The 20,920-nt window shown below is 36.7% G+C and overlaps 1 protein-coding gene across 2 annotated transcripts in view; it reads left to right on the top strand.

Moving 5' to 3' along the window:
* The window catches only part of CDC73 (cell division cycle 73), a 137,463-nt gene that overhangs the window by 99,486 nt on the left and 17,057 nt on the right, over positions 1-20,920 (top strand). For both annotated transcript variants that reach the window (XR_007148093.1, XM_047840234.1), the window contains exons 14-15: positions 17,396-17,557; positions 20,767-20,867. Coding sequence is in view for 1 of the 2 variants with exons in the window: in XM_047840234.1 (XP_047696190.1) it covers positions 17,396-17,557; positions 20,767-20,867 (263 nt within the window). In the remaining variant the exon portion in view is untranslated. The remainder of the gene's footprint in view (positions 1-17,395; positions 17,558-20,766; positions 20,868-20,920) is intronic.

Here is a 20,920-nt window from a genome sequence, read left to right as displayed (position 1 = left end):
GAAAAGTGATACCAACTTCTGTATATATTAGGTATATACCTTGTGAGGTGGATGGAGGTTGGGAACGTAGTTTTTTAACCCAGACCTTGGGAAAAGTTAGTTGGATGAAGCTCATATCTTATGTTAAAATTTCCAGATACTTAGCTTTCTGAGAAAAAGTTTTTAAAGTATTATTGACCTTTATTAGTTCCAGGTGAATAGGGTAAAGATTTAATATTTGTATATATTGCAAAATGATCACCACAGAAATCTAGTTAAATCCATCACCGTACATAGTTACAAAATTTTTTTTGTTTTTTTTAACTTTGATAAAATAATTTTTTTATTTTTAATTTTAAATCCAAGTTAGTTAACATATAGTGTAATAATGGTTTCAGGAGTACAATTTAGTGATTCATCACTTACATACAACACTCAGTGCTCATCCCAGCAAGTGTCCTCCTTAATGCCTCTCACCCCATAGTCCTTCTTCCCACCCAACACCCCACCAGCACCCTTCAGTTTGGTCTATGTATCTAAGAGTCTCTTATGGTTTGTCTTCCTCTCTGTTTTTACATTATTTTTGCTTCCCTTCCCTTATATTCATCTCTTTTGTATCTTAAATTGCACATATGAGTGAAAACATATCATATTTGTCTTTCTCTTTTTTGTTTGCTTAGCCTAGTGCACTCTAGTTCCATCCACATTGTTGTGGATGGCAAGATTTCATTCTTTTGGATTGCTGAGTAATATTCCATTGTGTATATATATAGCACATATACCACATCTTCTTTATCCATTCGTCAGTCAGTGGACATTTGGGCTCTTTCCATATGTTGGCTATTGTTGATAGTGCGGCTGTAAACATTGGGGTACATGTGCCCCTTTGGATCAGCACTCTTGTATCCTTGGATAAATACCTAGTAGTGTAATTGCTGGGTCGTAGGGTAGTTCTATTTTTAGAAACTCCATACTGTTTTCCAGAGTGGCTACACCAGTTTGCATTCTCACCAGCAGTGCAAAACAGTTCCCGTTTCTCTGCATCGTTGCCAACATCTAATGTTGCCTGAATTGTTCATTTTAGCCATTCTGACAGGTGTGAGGTGGCATCTCATTGTGGTTTTGATCTCTCTTTCCCTGATGATGAGTGATGTTGAGCATTTTTTTATGTGTCTGTTAGCCATCTGGATGTCTTTGTTGGAAAAGTATTCGTGTCTTTTATACACATCTTCACTGGATTATTTGTTTTTTGGGTATTGAGTTTGGTAAGTTCTTCATAGATTTTGGATACTAACCCTTTATCTGATATGTCATTTGCAAATACCTTCTCCCATTCCATCAGTCGCCTTTTAGTTTTGCTGATTGTTTCCATCTTTGTGCAGAGGTTTTTTATCTTGATGAGCTCTCAATAGGTCATTTTTGCTTTTGTTTCCCATGCCTCTGGAGATGTTTCAAGTAAGAAGTGGCTAAGGTCAAAGAGGCTGCTGCCTGTTTTCTCCTCTACGATTTTGATGGCTCCCTGTCTTAGGTTTAGGTCTTTCATCCATTTTTAGTTTATTTTTGTATATGGTGTAAGCAGGTGCTCCAGGTTCATTCTTCTGCATGTCACTGTCCAGTTTTCCCAGCACCATTTGCTGATGTCTTTTTTCCACTGGATATTCTTTCCTGCTTTGTCAGAGATTGGTTGGCCATACTTTTGTGGGTTCATTTCTGGGTTCTCTATTCAGTTCCAGTGATCTGTGTGTCTGTTCTTATGCCAATACCATACTGTCTTGATGATTACAGCTTTGTAATACAGCTTGAAGTCTGGAATTGTGATCCCTCCAGGTATGTGGTTTTGTTTCTCAGGATTGCTTTGGCTATTTGGGGTCTTTTCTGGTTCCATACAAGTTTTAGGATTGTTTGTTCTAGCTCTGTGAAGAATGCTGATGTTATTATTTTGTTAGGGATTGCATTGAATATGTAGATTACTTTGGGTACTGTCGACATTTGAACAATATTCTTCCAGTCCATAAGCATGTAATGTTTTTCCAATTCTTTGTGTCTTCTTCAATTTCTTTCATAAGCTTTCTATAGTTTTCAGTGTATAGATTGTTCACCTCTTTGGTTAAGTTTATTCCTAGGTATTTTATGGGTTTTGGTGCAATTGTAAATGGGATTCATTCCTTAATTTCTCTGTTGCTTCATTATTGATGTATAGAAATGCAGCCGCTTTGTTCATTGATTTTATATCCTGCGACTTTGCTGAATTTCATGTATTATCAGTTCTTTAGTGGAGATTAGCAGTTTTTAAAGTGGAGTCTTTTGGTTTTTCCACATAGAGTATCATATTGTCTGCAAAGAATGGAAGTTTGACTTTCTTCTTGCCGATTTGGATGCCTTTTATTTCTTTGTGTTGTCTGATTGCTGAGGCTAGGACTTTTGACACTATATTGAATAACAGTAGTGAGAGTGGACATCCTTGTCGTTTTCCTGACTATAGAGGGATAGCTCTTTTTTTCCCACTGAGGATGATGTTAGCAGTGGGTCTTTCATATATGGCCTTTATGATCTTGAGGTGTGATCCTTCTAACTCTCCTTTCTTGAGGGTTTTTATCAAGAAAGGATGCTATATGTTGTCAAATGCGTTTTCTGCATCTATTGAGAGAATCATGTGGTTCTTATCTTTTCTTTATTAATGTGATATATCACATTGATTGATTTGCAGATATTCAACCAGCCTTGCATCTCAGGAATAAATCCCACTTGATTATGTCGAATAATTCTTTTAATGTATTGTTGGATCCGGTTTGCTAGGATCTTGTTGAGAATTTTTACATCCGTGTTCATCAGGGAAATTGGTCTGTACTTCTCCATTTTAGTGGGGTCTTTGGTTTTGGAATCAAAACCTTGTAGAATGAGTTTGGAAGTTTTCCTTCCATTTCTATTTTTTGGAACAGCTTCAAAAGAATGGATGTTAACTCTTCTTTAAATGTTTGGTAGAATTTCCCTGGAAAGCCATCTGGCCCTGGAATCTTGTCTGTTGGGAGATTTTTGATTACTGATTCAATTTCTTTATCGGTTATGGGTCTGTTCAAATTTTTTATTTCTTCCTGTTTCAGTTTTGGTAGTTTATATGTTTCTAGGAATTTGTCCATTTCTTGCAGATTGCCCAATTTGTTGGCATATAATTGCTCATAATATTCTCTTACGATTGTATTTCTGCGGTGTTTGTGATCTCTCCTCTTTCATTTGTGATTTTATTTGGGCCCTTTTTTTCCCTTTTTGATCAGTCTGGCTAGGGGGTTATCAATTTTGTTCATTCTTTGAAAGAACCAGCTCCTGGTTTCATTGATCTGTTCTACTGTTTTTTTGATTTCAGTATCATTGATTTCTGCTCTGATCTTTATTATTTAACAGCTTCTGCTGATTTGGGGCTTTATTTGCCGTTCTCTTTGTAGCTCTTTTAGGTGTAAGGTTAGGTTGTGTATTTGAGACCTTTCTTCCTTCTTTAGGAAGGTGTGGATTGCTATATACTTCCCTCTTACAACTGCCTTTGCTGCATCCCAGAGGTCTTGGGCTGTTGTGTTTTCATCTTCATTTGCTTCTGTGTACTTTTTAATTTCCTCTTTAATTTCTTGGTTAACCCATTTGTTCTTTAGTAGGGTGTTTTTTATATCCAAGTATTCATGGTCTTTCCAAATTTTTTCTTGTGGTTGATTTCAAGTTTCATAGTGTTGTTTAAAAATATGCAAGGTATGATCTTGATCTTTTTGTGCTTGTTGAGGGCTGACTTGTGACCCAGTATGTGATCTATTCTGGAGAATGTTCCATGTGCATTTGAGAAGAATGTGTATTCTGCTGCTTTAGGATGAAATGTTCTGAATATGTCTGTTAAGTCCATCTGGTCCAGTGTGTCTTTCAAAGCCATTGTTTCCTTTTTGATTTTCTGCTTAGATGATCTTTCCACTGCTGTAAGTGGAGTGTTGAAGTCCCCTACTATTATGGTATTATCATCAGTGAGTATCTTTATGTTTGTGATTCATAGAATTATATATTTGGGTGCTCCCATGTTGGCATAAATATTTACAGTGTTAGATCTTCCTGGTGGATAGACCCCTTAATTATGATACAGTGTCCCTCTTCATCTCTTGTTTCAGTCTTTGGTTCAAAATCTAGTTTATCTAATATAAATATGGCTGTTCTGGCTTTCTTTTGATGACCATTATAATGATAGATGGCTCTCCATCTCCTTACTTTCAATCTGCAGGTGTCTTTAGGTCTAAAATGAATTTCTTGTAAACAGCATATAGATGGGTATTGTTTTCTTATCCATTCTGATACCTGATGTCTTTTGGTTAGAGCGTTTAGTCCATTGACATTTAGAGTGAGTACAGAAAGATACGAATTTTGTCTCATTGTATTGCCTACAGGCATGTAGAGTTGGTGTTTCTGGTGATGTTCTTGGTCCTTTCTAGTCTTTGTTGCTTTTTGTCTTTTTGTTTTGTTTTGTCTTTTCCCCGCTCAATGAGCCCCCTATGATTTCTGGCCAGGCTGGTTTAGTAGTCACAAATTCCATTAGTTTTTGTTTGTGTGGGAAACTCTTGATTTCTCCTTCTATTTTGAATGACAGCCTTGCTGGATAAAGAATTCTTGGTTGCATATTTTTCCGATTTAGCACATTGAATATATCCTACCACTCCTTTCTGGCCTGCCAAGTCTCTGTGGATAGGTCTGCTACAACCTGATCTGTCTTAACTTATAGGTTAAGGACTTTTTTCCCCTGGCTGTTTTCATAATTCTTTCCTTTTCTGTGTATTTTGTGAATTTGACTATGATATGCCTTAGTGATGTTTGGTTTTTGTTGAATCTAATGGGATTTCTCTGTGCTTCTTGGATTTTTATGTCTGTGTCCTTCCTCAGATTAGGAAAGTTTTCCAGTGTTATTACTCACATAAACCTTCTGCCCCTTTTTCTCTCTCTTCATCTTCTGGGATTCCTGTGATTCAGATGTCATTCTTTTTTAATAAGTCACTGAGTTCTCTAAGTCTTGTATCGTGATCTTTTCCCTTTGTTTCCCTCTTTTTCTGCTTCATTGTTCTCCATAATTTTATCTTCTGTATCACTGATTCACTGGATGCTGTCGTGGCACCCATTTGAGTTTGCATCTCGGTTACAGCATTTTTAATTTTGTCCTGACTATATTTTATTTCTTTATCTCCAGAGAAACCCATTCTATGCTTTTTTCAGCCTCAGTATTCTCATTATCATGGTTCTAAATTCTAGTTTAGACGTCTTGCTTATATTTGTGTTGATTAAGCCCCTGACTGTCATTTCTTCCCCTTCTTTCTTTTGGAGTGAATTCCTTTATTTTGTCATTTTGGTGGAAGGAAAAAAATTAATAAAATAAAAAATAAAAATTAAAAAATTAAAACCAAAAAAAATCAAGTAAAGGAAGCTAGATTCTAGATGTGTTTTGGTCTGCTTGTACAAAGAAGCTTGATAGAATAGAGAAAAGGGGGAAAGAAAAATGGTAAGAAAATTAAAAATTAAAAAGAAATTTATATAATAAAATAGAATAAAATTAAAGAAAATGAAATATAACAAAAAGTTTAAAAAATTAAAAATAAAGTAAAAAAAATAAAAAATTTCTTTCTATAGCCAAGAAAGAGGAAGAAAGGAAAGAATGAAAAAAAAAAAACAATTTAAGCAAGGAAAATGAGTAAATGAACCAGCAAACGGAATGAAACCCAAATAAAGTTACATCCAGTTTGCCCTAGAACTGAAACTGTGAAGCCTTCTATAGTTTGTAGGCTAAGCAGGTGGAATGACTTGTGCTGGTCTTTTAGGGGATCTGCTTGGAGGGCACAGTTGGGTTGGGCTTGGTGTAACAGCTCCATTCTCCACGAGTTGGCATTGCTTAGCTTACTGGGGTGGATCAGTGTGACACGCATCTGTCTTTACGGGAGATGTGGAAATGGCTTCACTCAGCTCCCTAGTCTTCTGGCACAGAAACTTTGTGCTCTCACCAACTTGCCATCAAGCACCCCTCCTTTGTCTCAGGCCTCTGTCCACTACCCTTTCCATGTCCAAGCTGTCTACCTTCCAGGTGGCACTTCCTTCCAGAGTTTTATCTCAGATGGGGTTGTGTTTCAAAACCGCACATTTCAGAGACCCCTGTGGCTTGGACCTGCTCCAGCTCTCTGGGGGAGGGTCTTGCTGAGCAATGGTTGGGTGCCGGCTTGCTCCAGAAAACCTTTGTGCAATCACACAGTGTCAGAGGTTCAGAGATTATGGCAAATCACAGCACACAGCCGGTGCTAGGTTTCACCACACTCTGGGGTCTTTGTCCCAATACTAGCAAACGTGGCTGCTCTTCAGGGTCCTCTGGGACCTTTGCCTGTGGGGAGACCATATGGCTTCTACCAAATGCACTCCAAGCAGAGGAACCGCTTCTTCCCGTGTGGCCCTCAGACCCCACAGACCCCTCTGCCTTGCTCCTGGGGATTTGCCCTACTTCCTCACCAGAGCACTGCCAGGCACTGAATTCAGAAACTACAGACTTTGTTCCACTGTTTATAGAATTTTGGTGGTATTGAAACCCTCTCTTTTCTTCCTGTCAGTGGTTTTGGGGAACAGATTTCTTGTTCAGTGCCCTGTGTTTTCACTTTCTCTCTCTCTCTCTCTCTCTCTCTCTCTCTCTCTCTCTCTCTCTCTAGCTACTCTCGGTGGAGTGCTTTTCTTGCATGATCCTGATGTACCGTACTCTCCCCCTTTCTCTCTTTCTGTCCTTTTTCCGCTAAAACAGCTCCCTACTCTCCATGGCTTTTCTCTTCCACAGTTCACCTCTCCGTACTGTGTACCTGCTGAGTTCTCTGGCTCAAGTTATGCAGGTTGTTGTGTTAATCCTCAGATCAAGCTCCTAGGTGTTCAAAACGGTTTGGTGCTGATCTAGCTGTATTTCAGGGATAAGACAAGCTCAGGGTCTCCATGCTGCTCTGCCACCTTAACTACCCCCCTCCCCCCAATGTTTTTCTTGTGATTACAGCTTTAAATATCCATTCCCTTAAGTACTGTCAAATATGCAATGCAGTATTATGCTATAGTCGATATGTTGTACATTACCTGTGATTTATTTATTTGGTAGCTAGAAATGTGTACCATTTTATTTGTAACTGGAATTTTGTATCTGAAATTTTTAGTCTCCTCCTTCCTCATTTCTTGTTTAAAATGAGTATAGTCACAGTTGTATCACTTTGCTATAGTAAACACAGATCATGATAATGTGTACAAAGTTAATCTCTCCCTTACCTAGCTAGCTTCTCTAGAAGTATTTATCTTCATGTTAATTAATATGAATAGGTGTGCCACTTTTAGGATCATGATTATTATTTTTTAATCTTTATGCTACTTGTAGTGGTTGTCATTTACAGAAGAAAAATGGTGGTGCTAAAATTGTTTTAAATAATTTGCAATGATATGTACATTAGTAAGATTTAAAATGGGCGATAGATAAGTGATTTTCCGAATGCTGTCAAGTTTATGAACATTATTATTAGCATGGCAGATAATGAGTGGTTGCAAGTGATTTCTGGATGTCTACTTTTGCTTTTGATGGGAGGATATCCACTATGTTTTCCTCTCTTTTTAAATTTCATATACCAGATTCTCATGATTTATTTGTGCTCTTGGCCTTTTGCTGTTTGCATTTGTGAATTGTTAGTGGACTTTATTCTAAGGCATTGCACTTTTATGTAGTGTACATTAACCTAAATTAACTATCTTCTTTCATTAAAAACTGAAAGGGGTGTGTGTGAACGTGAGCTTGTGTGCATGTATGTCTGCATGGCGGGGCGCAAGTGTTCTCAGCCTCCTTGCTCAGGTAGTCGATATTTGTGTCCTTTTTTTTTTAAATTTTTTTTTTTTAACGTTTATTTATTTTTGAGACAGGGAGAGACAGAGCATGAACAGGGGAGGGTCAGAGAGAGGGAGACACAGAATATGAAGCAGGCTCCAGGCTCTGAGCTGTCAGCACAGAGCCCGACGCGGGGCTAGAACTCACGGACCGCAAGATCATGACCTGGGCCGAAGTCGGCCGCCCAACCGACTGAGGCACCCAGGCGCCCCTTGTGTCCTTTTTAACACAGTTAAAAACATAGTTGCTTACGTAGTACTAGGCGTAATAAGTTAAATAAAATCATTTTAATAAAATATTTTCAAGGGGAAAAATTTGTTTTTTCCTGTTCCCACATAGAGGCTCATGAGTTAAGACAGAATAATTTATAAACATTTATTGCAGAGTTCATATAGCTTGAGTGTAGTAAAATGCTATTCTGAGGAAACAGTGGTCACTCTATCCTGTGGTGTTTGTCAATTAAATTTTTTCCCATCATGCTGATTATTAAAATGGGTGAATATATATTGAACATTCGTGGGTACTTAGGGTTTTGTTTTAAGGTAGTTCATTCTGTTTTTTATTGGGTAAGTGAAAGAAAATGGAAGAACCCAGCATAGTGTTTTGGAGGCTAAGAGTGGTGGTGTGGTCATTAGTTGGAGAGAAGGGGGTTAAATGTATTCTGCAGCAATACTTTTCTAGTGTTTTGTACTCTGTTTTGGTACTCCTTATTAAATAGAGGTTGTCAAATTGTCCAGTTATCTTATACACATGGCGATTAAATCTTGGCATTTGTTATGAATTTGGACTTTTGCTCACTAAGCTTTTTTAACCTTAATTATTTGAAGAAGTTCTGGATCGAAGACACACCCTTACATAATTATTTTATAAACTTGTTTTTGTTGGGTGCTGCAGGAATGTAATACATCTAAAGTATTTTTTTTTATGTTAAATTCTCAATTCAAGGGGTTGGCCCTTGGCTGACAAATTATCTGGGACTCCTAATGTTATGCCCAGAATTCGTGATCCCCAAAGACCACTAGGGAGCCGAGTCCGATGCAAAAGCAAAGAGCCTTTATTCGAGCTAGCTCGAGCTCAATCCCCTACCTGCACCGACTGCAGCGGTGAGATACCAGGGAAAGAGAGCAAGTTTCAAAAGCACAAAGGTTTTATAGGGGTCTAGGGGCAGCCGATTGGCTGGGGAAGTGGCGTGTTTTGATCAGGAAGCTTGAATGGGTGAGCGGGAGGTCACTCAAAGGGAGGAGGCGTGGTCTAGGTGAAGGACACAGAACAAGATGGAGTCGGCTGGCGTAGGCCGCCCTTTCACTTTCTTCCTCCCCTACTCTTGAACCAGATCAAGATGGATACACGTCTTTAAAACTTGGAGAGGCGCCCAGGTGGCTCAGTTGGCTGAGCCTTTGACTCTTGATTTTAGCTCAGGTCATGATCTCACGGTTCATGGGATCTAGCCCATGGGGCTTGGGATTCTCTCTCTTCCTCTCCTTCTGCCCCTCCCCCACTTGCTCGCACTTGCACTCTCTCAAATGAATAAACTTTAAAAAAAAGAAAACTTGATTAGAATTTTTTCTCCAAGTTCATCCTTTTGTTGTTTGTTTATTTACCTCTTCTAAGGTTACAGTTCTAGCTTCTTTGTGCCCTTCCTTTCTGTGGGTGGTAAAAACCAAGTCTCAAGCAGGTATTCCTATCTTCCACTCTCATCCACTGCAGCATCAGTTGATTTCTGACTCATGACTATTTTCTTTCCCATTCACCTATGCATTTCAGGTATTTGTTATATTTTATCTGACATTTCTTGGAAGGATTTTTATAATTACTGGAACACTGTGTTATTGGAACTGGAATTTTATAAGGTGTATTTAATTTTTCTATATTGAGTTTATTTATTCAACACTCATAGAACAGTAACTAACAATCAAAGTGCTATGTAGATAAATGTTCTGCGAGCTCAGCCTTTTTGGAGCTTACATGATAGTGGTGTTAGTGTACTAGGAGTCACCTATTGCAACTGATGAGAAATAAAATATGTTCCAGCATTTGGGATAAAACTGAATCTTAATGCCTTATTATTGAGAGTATAATGAAAAGTATAATTTCTTTGACACCAGTTTATAAACTTAAATCGCATCTTGAAGATAAGTTCAAAATCAGATTAGACCTCAGCAATAATATATCAGCCATGAAAACCTTTACCTACCTCCTCTCATAAATTATGTGGTGTTAGTGAGAAGGTATGTAACTCTAGTGATTTTTTTATAATCTAAAAAAATACTTGAAAATTACTGTTTTCTAGATTTTGAGACCTAAAAAGGAATCTCAGAATATACTCTTATTCTCAATGAAAATGCTGAAAGATAACCCTAAAACCTACTCTGGTAGTTGCAGAGCAGAAAATACAACCAGGTCTCCCAATGTCCAGTTTAGTTATTTTAACTTTTGGATAATGGGGATTCTTAACCAACATTCTGATTAAGAAATTGGGTTTTATTCTGGAACAAAATACTCTTTTGCAGTATTCAAGGTCTTACATTCACTATTAATTACAATAACAATATTTTTTAATTTGGTTTAACAATGAAAATTCTTATTAAATATTTTTAGTGGTAACTAGGAAAGTATTTTTGCTCATTAACATAATTTGTAGCCAAAGGAAGAATGTGAATGCTCTGCCTTCTCTCTTGGTGAAATAACAGTGATAATTCTTGAAGAAAGAAAACAAAAGCAACTTTACTGCCAAACAGAAAATCATACTGCTTCTAAACTTATGACTAATTATAAATGAGACACAAAATGAGTTGTAAAACTTGCTAATTTCAGGTTTTACCAAGTGCAGAATTGGATATAAGTGCCTGTGTCTTAAAATAGCTGTATAAAAATCCATGTAATATGACACATACCAATATATCTGTACAGTCTTGTTTAGTACTTTTGAATAAAATTTTCACCGAACTTTTTTCCCTTAACAGTAGGGAAAGAAGAAATTTTTGTTTTTATTATTTAGTGTTCTTACAGTGTTGTGGATTACTCAAGTAATTCCTCATGTCATCTACAATCGGGTGAATAAGATATTATTTTGGTCTTCTTTGAAATAGATTTGATAATGTAACTGAGACTGTGCCAGACCCATGCAAAAAATGGATTTGCTTAACTGCTTTAACTTTTTTTTTTTTTTTTTTTTAGTGTGAGGATTCATGTGTTTTCTTTCCACCTAATGAATATACAAGAGTTGTTTTTTCATTGTTTATATTCTGTGAAATATGTATCTATTTTTTTGTTTTGTGATGGCTTCTGTGTTTTGCATCTGGCACCCAGTTGGAATTCACAATTCCAACTAAATTGTGAATTCCTTAGAGAAAAGGGCTTGTTACTCTGTTGTCATTTGTATCTCCGTTGTTGAAAAACAGTGTTTGCCCAATAAAGGATATTAAGTAAATGTCTAGGAAAATGAGAAGCAGAAAGGATCACACTGAGAAAATTCGACAGGGGTAGATTTGTATATCTGAAATTCAAGGTTTGTTTTCTGTGTGTGTTTGTGCAAGCTGTAAACTCATTCAGTGCATTTATTTCAAATTTCAGATTTCTTTTTTTTTTTTTTTTTTACATTTGTTTATTTTTGAGAGATGAGAGAGACAGAGCATGAGCAGGGGGAGGGGCAGAGAGAGGGGGAGACACAGAATCCAAAGCAGGCTCCAGGCTCAGAGCTGTCAGCACCGAGCCGGACGCAGGGCTTGAACCCACAAACCATGAGATCATGACCTGAGCCAAAGTTGGACCCTTAACTGACTGAGCCATCCAGGCGCCCCTCTAATTTCAGATTTCTTTTTTGATATATGATAGTTGTATCTGTACCTGGGACTTGATTTTAGTTCCTGTGAAGTGTCATTATACTTGTTGGTATTGCGTTTTGTGCACTTACTGTATTTGGATCAGGTGATTTTTAAGGTCATTTTTAGCTCTTTGATTTTTATGATTTGTGAATTTGGTATTTCCAACTCTCACAATTTTTAATAATTGACAGCTGTTTATAATTTTTATAAATATCTTAATGGTTACAGAAAATTCACAGTAAGATTTTGGAGTGTTTAAAAAGAAATTCTATCTTTACTTTTTCATTCTCCAGAACCTTTGCAGTGCTCATCTGAATGCATTACAAATCTAAATCTTAAATATTGTTTATAATGGTAGATAGTAAACAGTGCAAAGAAATCACAAAGTAAATTTTAGTGTTTTTTTTTCCCCCTCTTTAGGCTTACAACAGAGAAACCAAACAATTAAATAGACCACATTCTTAGGGTAGACCAAGCCTAATTTTTCTTCTAAGTATAAAACACTCCCTTCATTGTTTAACACCTCATTGCAACTGACATCTCCCCTACAGTTTGAGTCAGCTGGAGGCTTTGCTATGTAATTAATGCATAATTGAAACCTCCTCCACACAATTACAGTACTGGCTGTACCCCATAGCTCATTTTGGCATAGATTCTATTTGGTTTCATGTAAAATTAAGGATTCTTCCTTTTTTTTTTTTTTTTTTTTTTTTTTTGGCCCTTCAATAAAAAAATCACACAAAAACAAAACCCTTAACCTTTAACATCTGTAAATAACAAAATTAAGGTTGTGTTATGAAAGTATTAAAAAATATATTTTACATTCATAAATGTGATCCTGAGAGAAGTTTTAGTAGGACTGTAAGTTTATTTAAAATAAAATGATTGGATGACACTCGTGATTCTGGCCATTATGGTAGCCTCACAGGACCAAGGTTCCAAAGGGGAGAGATTGCACATAGAGAGTGCCTCAAAGATATGCGGAGGATTCTCTTTGCAGTAGTCAAATACTGTGGAGTACATTCATGTGAGAAAACTGCTTGATGCCTGGGGAAGAAGCAAGCAGAACAGATACTGGAGTTTATACCGGACCATGAATAATTCATGTTCCAAACAACCACAGGTAATGCAAAAAGATTCAACCACTTTGGAAAACAATATAGAAGTTTTTTCTTTTAAAAAAAAAATTTTTTTTTAACATTTATTTATTTTTGAGAGACAGAGAGAGATAGAGCACAAGCAGGATAGGAGCAGAGTTAGAAGGAGACACAGAATCCAAAGCAGGCTCCAGGCCCCGAGCTGCCAGCACAGAGCCCGATGTGGGGCTCGTACTCATGGACCGTGAGATCATGACCTGAGCCGAGCCACTCAACCAACTGAGCCACCCAGACGCCCCTACAATATAGAAGTTTTAAATTTTTTTCTCTTTACATTGAAGATATTATTGCACTATCTTCTAGCTTCCTTTGTTGATGATAGGTCAGCTGTTAGTGTGATAATCCTATGAAGGAAGTCTGCTTTACCTGGTTATTTTAAAGACCATTTTAAATTTATCTGCTCTGCCTAGATGTAGATTTCTTATATATCCCATTTTGGGATTCATTAAAATTGAATGTATGGATTTGTGTTTTTCATCAATTCTGAGTCTTGGCCCTTATTGCTTTAGATAATACCTCTGTGTTGCCTCCCCCCCACCCCCCCTTTTCCCTTCTTTTTTGGGACTTTTTCAATTTCAGTGGTTCTATTTAGTTCTTTTTCAAATCTTTGGTCTCTTTCAAAATAAATTTTTCTCCTGTACATATTTGCAAGCTTGTTTTGTAAGCTCTGATCTTTGATATTTGCATTTGAAGTCCTTAGTTACCTTTTGACTGTTTTGACTGTTGTTTCATTCATGATACCTCTCATTTCCCTGCATGTTTAATTTTTTAGTACATTTAATATTTTTGATTGTCTTCATTTACTCATTTACGGTTCATTTTCCTTGGAGTTTTTTTCTGTGGAAATTCTTTGAGTTCCAAATTGAAGGTGGGTGGATGGCAGGGGTGGAGGGGACTCCAGGAAAGGTTTACATTTGTGTTTGCAAAGTACCTAGGAGCGTTGCCAATATTACATCACTTTAAATGAAATTTTCAGTTTGAGGGTTTTTAACATCCAGACATTGTTGCTTTTTCTTGTCTTTTCTCTACTTTTCAAATTTCAACTTCTTTTATTTAGGAAAAAGGAAAACTGTATTTTTTTATAATTTTTTTTTTCAACGTTTATTTATTTTTGGGACAGAGAGAGACAGAACATGAATGGGGGAGGGGCAGAGAGAGAGGGAGACACAGAATCGGAAACAGGCTCCAGGCTCTGAGCCATCAGCCCAGAGCCTGACGCGGGGCTCGAACTCCCGGACCGCGAGATCGTGACCTGGCTGAAGTCGGACGCTTAACCGACTGCGCCACCCAGGCGCCCCTTTTTTTAAAAAAAATTTTTTTTTTTCAACGTTTATTTATTTTTGGGACAGAGAGAGACAGCATGAATGGGGGAGGGGCAGAGAGAGAGGGAGACACAGAATAAGGAAAACTGTATTTTTAACCTGCTGGGAAATATTCATAAACTTGCTCTGTTTTAAAAATAACATACAGTTTTGAACTTAACTTGGCTATATCAACTGTTTGCATTTTATTCTTTGACAATACTAACATAGTTATTTCACTAGAACTGTACCAGTTTAGATAGTAGTAACTTTAGTCCTATCACCCATACTCCTTCACTCATGGAATGTAAAATAGAATAAATAAATTGCAAATATTGGATGAGTCAGTGGACATCATAATATTTCTCCAAATTACATATATTCATCTACCATATCACATGTGCATTTCTGGTTGTATTTGTTAGAACACTTTAAATTGGAAGCGATAAATACCAATTTGTAGTAGCTTTACCTAAAAATAACTTATTTGGCTCAACATGACTGAACAGTCCTGGCTTCTGACACAGTGCTAAAATGATATCATCAGGGGTTGGTCTTTCCATCTCTTGGGTTCTCCCCCTTCAGGGTTGAAGATGACTATCAAAAACTCCAGGTTATCTAGCACAGTAGAAGGACAGTGCCTATTTTCCAATAATTCCAGCAAAAATCCAGGATTAAGTCTCATTGGCCTGGCTTGGATAATGTGTTTATTTCTCAATTAGTTATTGTGGTCAGGGTGCTTAATTCCTGCTTTAGATTCAAGCAAGGGTCAATTTACAATTCGGAGATTTGATTTTCCTTGCAGTTGCCAGGGCGTTGATAAGAGCTAGGGGACAGGAAAAAGAGTGGGCAGTGGGTTTATTTCTAGTTTACCATTATACTGAACTTAACCCCTGAGAGTCCTACCTTTATGAAAGAAGGAACTTCTGTTAGATTCCCTCCCTTGAGCAGAATTTGACCTTTATTTCCTATTCCAGGAACTGAGTGAAATAAAATAGCTTGAGCTTAATTAGTTTGCCAGCGCCTTCCATGGACGGAAAAGTCTGCATTGTTATTCTAACTTTAAGTTTAGGAGAGTAGGTTAGAAGATCTATCCTTGTGTTAATACATGAGATCAAAGCTGAAAAGCATTTTGAAATACACACATTTTACTCTACAGAAGGCTGTTATCCTAAAGAAAGACCTAGATATATTCAGAAATTAAAAATACTAGCGCATGTAAAAATTGTAGGGCATTAGTTGTAGGATGTTAAAGAACCATGTTAATACTCTGAACCTCAATAAAACTTTCATCAGCAAATAAGTGAACCTGCAAATGCTATGTAACTCCTTCCTTACACTTTAGAAGTTGAATTAGGTGTTTAATAGACATTAAAGTTGGATATTATAAATCACTCGTGTGTGTGTGTATAGTAATTTATTAAAGTTTATAAGTAATTGTATACTTTTATAACATTTACAATTTCAAAAGCTAGAAAATAGATTCAGTATTATATTTAAAAATGTAAACATTTTAATCCCATCTGGATGGAGAGGATTGAAATAAAGCATCTTTCACTTGCCAGTGAGACAACTTTGTTCTTTGTATCTGGAGCATAAGCTTCAAGAGGGCAGGGACGGTGTTTTGTACAACTATGTATATTGTGTAACTTAGCACAGTGTATTACTGTTCACTTAATACATTTTGTTGTAGCTTTATATTAAAACTGTTTCCAACAGTGCATGTATATTAATTTTAACATGTTTAATGATTCAGAGTGTTAGTATTTGGCACTTCCTTTTTTGTTTTTTTAAAGATGTTTATTTTTGAGTACACACTCGAGTGGGGAAGGAGCAGAGAGAAGGGGATAGAGGATCCAAAAGCGGGCTCTGCACTGATAGCAGTTAGCCCAATGTGGGGCCCTAACTCATGAACCACAAGATCATGAACTGAGCCGAAGTCACCAACTGAGCCACCCAGGCGCTCCTATATTTGGCATTTTCTTTTTTTTTTTTTTTAATAATTTTTTTTTTAATTTTTTTTTTTTCAACATTTATTTATTTTTGGGACAGAGAGAGACAGAGCATGAATGGGGGAGGGGCAGAGAGAGAGGGAGACACAGAATCGGAAACAGGCTCCAGGCTCTGAGCCATCAGCCCAGAGCCTGACGCGGGGCTCGAACTCACGGACCACGAGATCGTGACCTGGCTGAAGTCGGACGCTTAACCGACTGCGCCACCCAGGCGCCCCATATTTGGCATTTTCTAAGTAGGCTTGATTTATAAATAAACTGAATCCATAGGGAGCAAAATGATTATCTGGAGGAAATTTTTAAATTTATGGAAATCTTAACTTTTCCATTAGATTTGGACATGGATATGAAAATAGCTCAGAAATGAAGTTTAGTTTATCACAGTCACTATCTACTAAAGACCTTCATGAGTATGAGACTAGTTTTACTAATGATGAACCCAGCATGTGATATTCAAAATTTTCAGAGGACTTTAATAAAATATGCTAATAGACTGTATTAGGAGTATGCAGCTAAAAAAAACCACAAAAAACGACTGTTTTGAAATGCTTTGTGAACACCAGCAATCTAGAGGTGGCAACAGCTCTGCAGATTGCTGAGTTATATTTGAAGATAATCTGTTGATGGTACAGTGGAGAATTGAATCACATGGTAGAGTTGGTAATTTACTAAATTACTAGCAGTATTTACTAAGACGATTAGCATACACTTATTTAATTTCCTCCTTAAAAATTTGCAAAGCAACCCTGAAATTAGATGGCATTTTTCTAATTTTGCTTAGTCATAATCCATGAAAAGAGGTATTTTGTGAAGCTCTTGGATATACTAAGTCATGTATCTGGGAAGAACCCACATCATCTTATTTCAAGTGACCTTTTGATTTATAATAGGATATCCTTCTAATAGCATTTGAAAAACCAAGGATTAGTATGGTCTTTTATGTAACTTTGGAGAATGCTAAGTGCTAGATGAAAGAACATAAATTGTGTGTGTCTCTGTGTGAGCCAACTTATGGACTAAGTGATCTGAGTACTATTTGGCATGGGAAGAAAGATTATACTCTCTACACATTGTAATCTGTACATGCAGAAGCAGGTTCATTTAAAAAAAAAGAAAGAAAAAAGGTTTGGTTTAAAACTATCAGTATTTTAAAAATAATTTCTAACTTATTTTCCCATTTGTGTCCCACTGAATCATTTGACCTTTTTTCATCTCTGTTTTTTCAAAGATTTGTCCCGTCAGATGAAAAGAAGAAACAAGGCTGCCAACGAGAAAATGAAACTTTAATACAGAGAAGAAAAGATCAGATGCAACCAGGGGGCACTGCAATTAGTGTCACGGTTCCTTATAGAGTAGTAGACCAGCCGCTTAAACTTATGCCTCAAGACTGGTAAGATTATTTCTATTTTATGTAGTCATTAATTTTTTTGTATAATTAAAAAGTATCAAGTTTTGTCATGAGTTCTAGATAGAAACTATCCCTGAAGACATTGTTAGTGTCTAACTTGGTCATTAATAATGTCCATGTTTTAGTAATACCTAAATAAATTTGTATTCTGGATAGCTAAACATTATTTTACTTATAAGAAACACTGACTTCTGGAAAATTTAGTAAAAATTCTTAACACTGTTTATTTGTTCTGGATCAGCTTTTAGAACAAAACTTCCAAATAGACTAATGTTTTGAGAACCTATTGTTTTAGTTTTTTGTTTTGGAGAATTCACATTTTGGAGTAAGAAATGATAAGTGAAGAAATTGTTACTTTTATTATGAGGACTAATTTATTAATAAAAACAACATGATCACCCTACCCTGGTTTAGCTCTTTAATTGCATTAAAATGTTCTTTAAGGGGCGCCTGGGTGGCTCAGTCGGTTAAGCATCTGACTTCGGCTCAGGTCATGATCTCGCGGTCCGTGAGTTCAAGCCCCGCATCAGGCTCTGTGCTGACAGCTCAGAGCCTGGAGCCTGTTTCAAATTCTGTGTCTCCCTCTCTCTCTGACCCTCCCCCATTCATGCTGTCTCTCCCTGTCTCAAAAATAAATAAACGTTAAAAAATTAAAAAAATAAATAAATAAAAAATAAAAAAAAAATTAAAAAAAATAAAAATAAAATAAAATGTTCTTTAATAAAATATTAAGGTATTTTTAACAGTGTCTATTAGCTCAGATACATGAATTACCTTACATCTTATTAATATAAGGTAGAGTAAAAACAGTCTTGAGAGTGTATCTCTGTGTGACGTAAGAGAATGCAACACATTGATGCATTAACTGAAATTTACCTTTGAGGTACTTACCAGTCTTCACACATTAGGAAGTCAGGGCATTGAGAATATAAGTATGTTAAAAATGTTGGGGCGCCTGGGTGGCGCAGTCGGTTAAGCGTCCGACTTCAGCCAGGTCACGATCTCGCGGTCCGTGAGTTCGAGCCCCGCGTCAGGCTCTGGGCTGATGGCTCGGAGCCTGGAGCCTGTTTCCGATTCTGTGTCTCCCTCTCTCTCTGCCCCTCCCCCGTTCATGCTCTGTCTCTCTCTGTCCCAAAAATAAATAAAAAACGTTGAAAAAAATTAAAAAAAAAATGTATTATATGAAGTAAAATGAGAATGTCAGTTATCAAGTTTAAAACTTGTAAGAAAGTTATTCCATATTAGTATTACATGTTTGCAGTTATTTGCAGAAAATGATAATACAGTGTGTACAAGTGCCATCTCACTGTGCTACAGAATAATGCTTGTATATATTAGCTAGGTCCCTAGTCATTGGTATCTTAACTTAGGAATATTTTCCTTACCTTTCTTCTTTCCTTCTCTGTTAATCCTTTCAAGAATTCACCAAGAGTAGTATTTATATTATCCTGCTTACATGCTAACCCTGTGAAGCCCAGTAGGATCTAGGTGATGTCTCTCCAGCAAATTTCCTTTAGTTTGGGAGGTACCTTCTGCTTTCAACTATTGTATGGCTAAAGCTAGGTCATGAAATTAAGAGGTCATTTAATACTGAGCTCTATTACCAAAGATCATTTGGAGTATGGGACATGTTTTCCATGAAAGGAGGAGATTTTTAATTTAAGATTTCATTTTAGCCTTAGAGATTTTGAGCAGGTTAGAATTTTAAGCTGTGGTTTTTCACAGTAACTTGAATTGTTGCTGTAGATCTTTTATCTGAATAGAAGGTAGCCCTGGTTTAATTCTTTGTTGGATGTGTAGAGTCTTCATCTAATGCAATGGTTATTAAAAATGTGATCTTGGACCTCTGGGCATTCCTAAGACCATTTCAGGGAGTTGTAAGGTTAAAATGATTTCCGTAATACTACTAAAATGGCTGTTCTCATGATTTATCAGTCCTCACCCAGGAACAGTAGCATAACCGGGGCACAGGATCAGCCATTCCCTCCCTTTCTTCTTCTCACTCCTCCTCTTCTTCCTTTCATTTCTCTTCTGCAAACGGACTGTCCATGCCCTTCTGTTTCCTCATCTGTAAAATAGGGTAATAATAGCACTCGCCTCATTGGATTTTTTGGAAGATTCAGTGTATTAACATAGGTACTGTGTAAGGTGCTTAGAACAGCACTGGCACATAGTGAATGTTCATAATAAGTCTTATTAATGTTAACTGTTACTGTTTATTATGGTTTTGTTTCCACCTCTTTAGTTCTAGGCATAAGCTGTTTATGACTGTTACACTTATTATAATTTCTCAATTTAATTAAATATTTTGTGAACTAATGAAATACGAGGGCCTAGAAAAAGATTTGTTCTTTTCAGAAAAATAAAGTCTAACAGTTAGAAAAACAAGGTTTTAGAAAAACGCTTATAGACTGGGTGCCTGGGTGGCTCAGTCGGTTGAGCATCCGACTACGGCTCAGGTCATGATCTCACGGTTTGTGAGTTTGAGCCCCTTGTCAGGCTCTGTGCTGATAGCTCAGAGCCTGAATCCTGCTTTGGACTCTGTGTCTCCCTTTCTCTCTGCTCCTCCCCTGCTCACACTCTGTCTCTTTCTCCTACAAAAATAAAAAAAATAAAAACATTAAAAAAAAAATTAGGGTGAGTGAAACAGTTGTAAAACAATTGGAAAAAATTTTAAGAAGTCTGATGGTTTCTATACTCAAATTACTTTCCAAATAGAAGAACTCAAAAATAAGGCCTTGGGGCTTCATAAAATGATTGGTGAGTTATTTATAATGTTTTTAATTAATGTAAAATATTTAAGATCTACTTGAATTAAATGATTTCCTTTTAAAACCAACTTTTTCAATTAATACATCCATCAGTGTTCCCTATTGCATTGGAAGAGTGGGCCTGTTAGTCTAGGAGAAGGGCAAATTAAAAGATTAAAAAGATTGCATATAAGGATTGTGTATGTAATTATGTTTAAAAGACCCAGGTGCAGTGCATGAGACGTATAGCAATCATTAATGTATTTTAATGGTAACGTAATGAAGAGTTGTGGTAATGGACTTTGTTTGCCTCACAGATGTGTTGACAGGAGACTATATCACATGAATCATTGAGTCCTTTTCTTAAGGATTTACAGTAACCAAAGTTCATCTATGAGATACTGTCTCTCTATTCTAATCTTCCCCCTTTTCTATTTATAGGGATCGGGTTGTAGCAGTTTTTGTGCAGGGTCCTGCATGGCAGTTCAAAGGCTGGCCATGGCTTTTGCCTGATGGATCACCAGTTGACATATTTGCTAAAAGTAAGATTCTCTTTATTTTTACTTTTACTTTAAATATTCCTACATTTACCAAT

The sequence above is a fragment of the Prionailurus viverrinus genome, chromosome F1 (assembly GCF_022837055.1).
Source record: "Prionailurus viverrinus isolate Anna chromosome F1, UM_Priviv_1.0, whole genome shotgun sequence".
NCBI classification, from domain to species: domain Eukaryota; kingdom Metazoa; phylum Chordata; class Mammalia; order Carnivora; family Felidae; genus Prionailurus; species Prionailurus viverrinus.
Note: the sequence above shows the minus strand (reverse complement) of the source record. Positions and strands in the feature narration are given on the sequence as shown.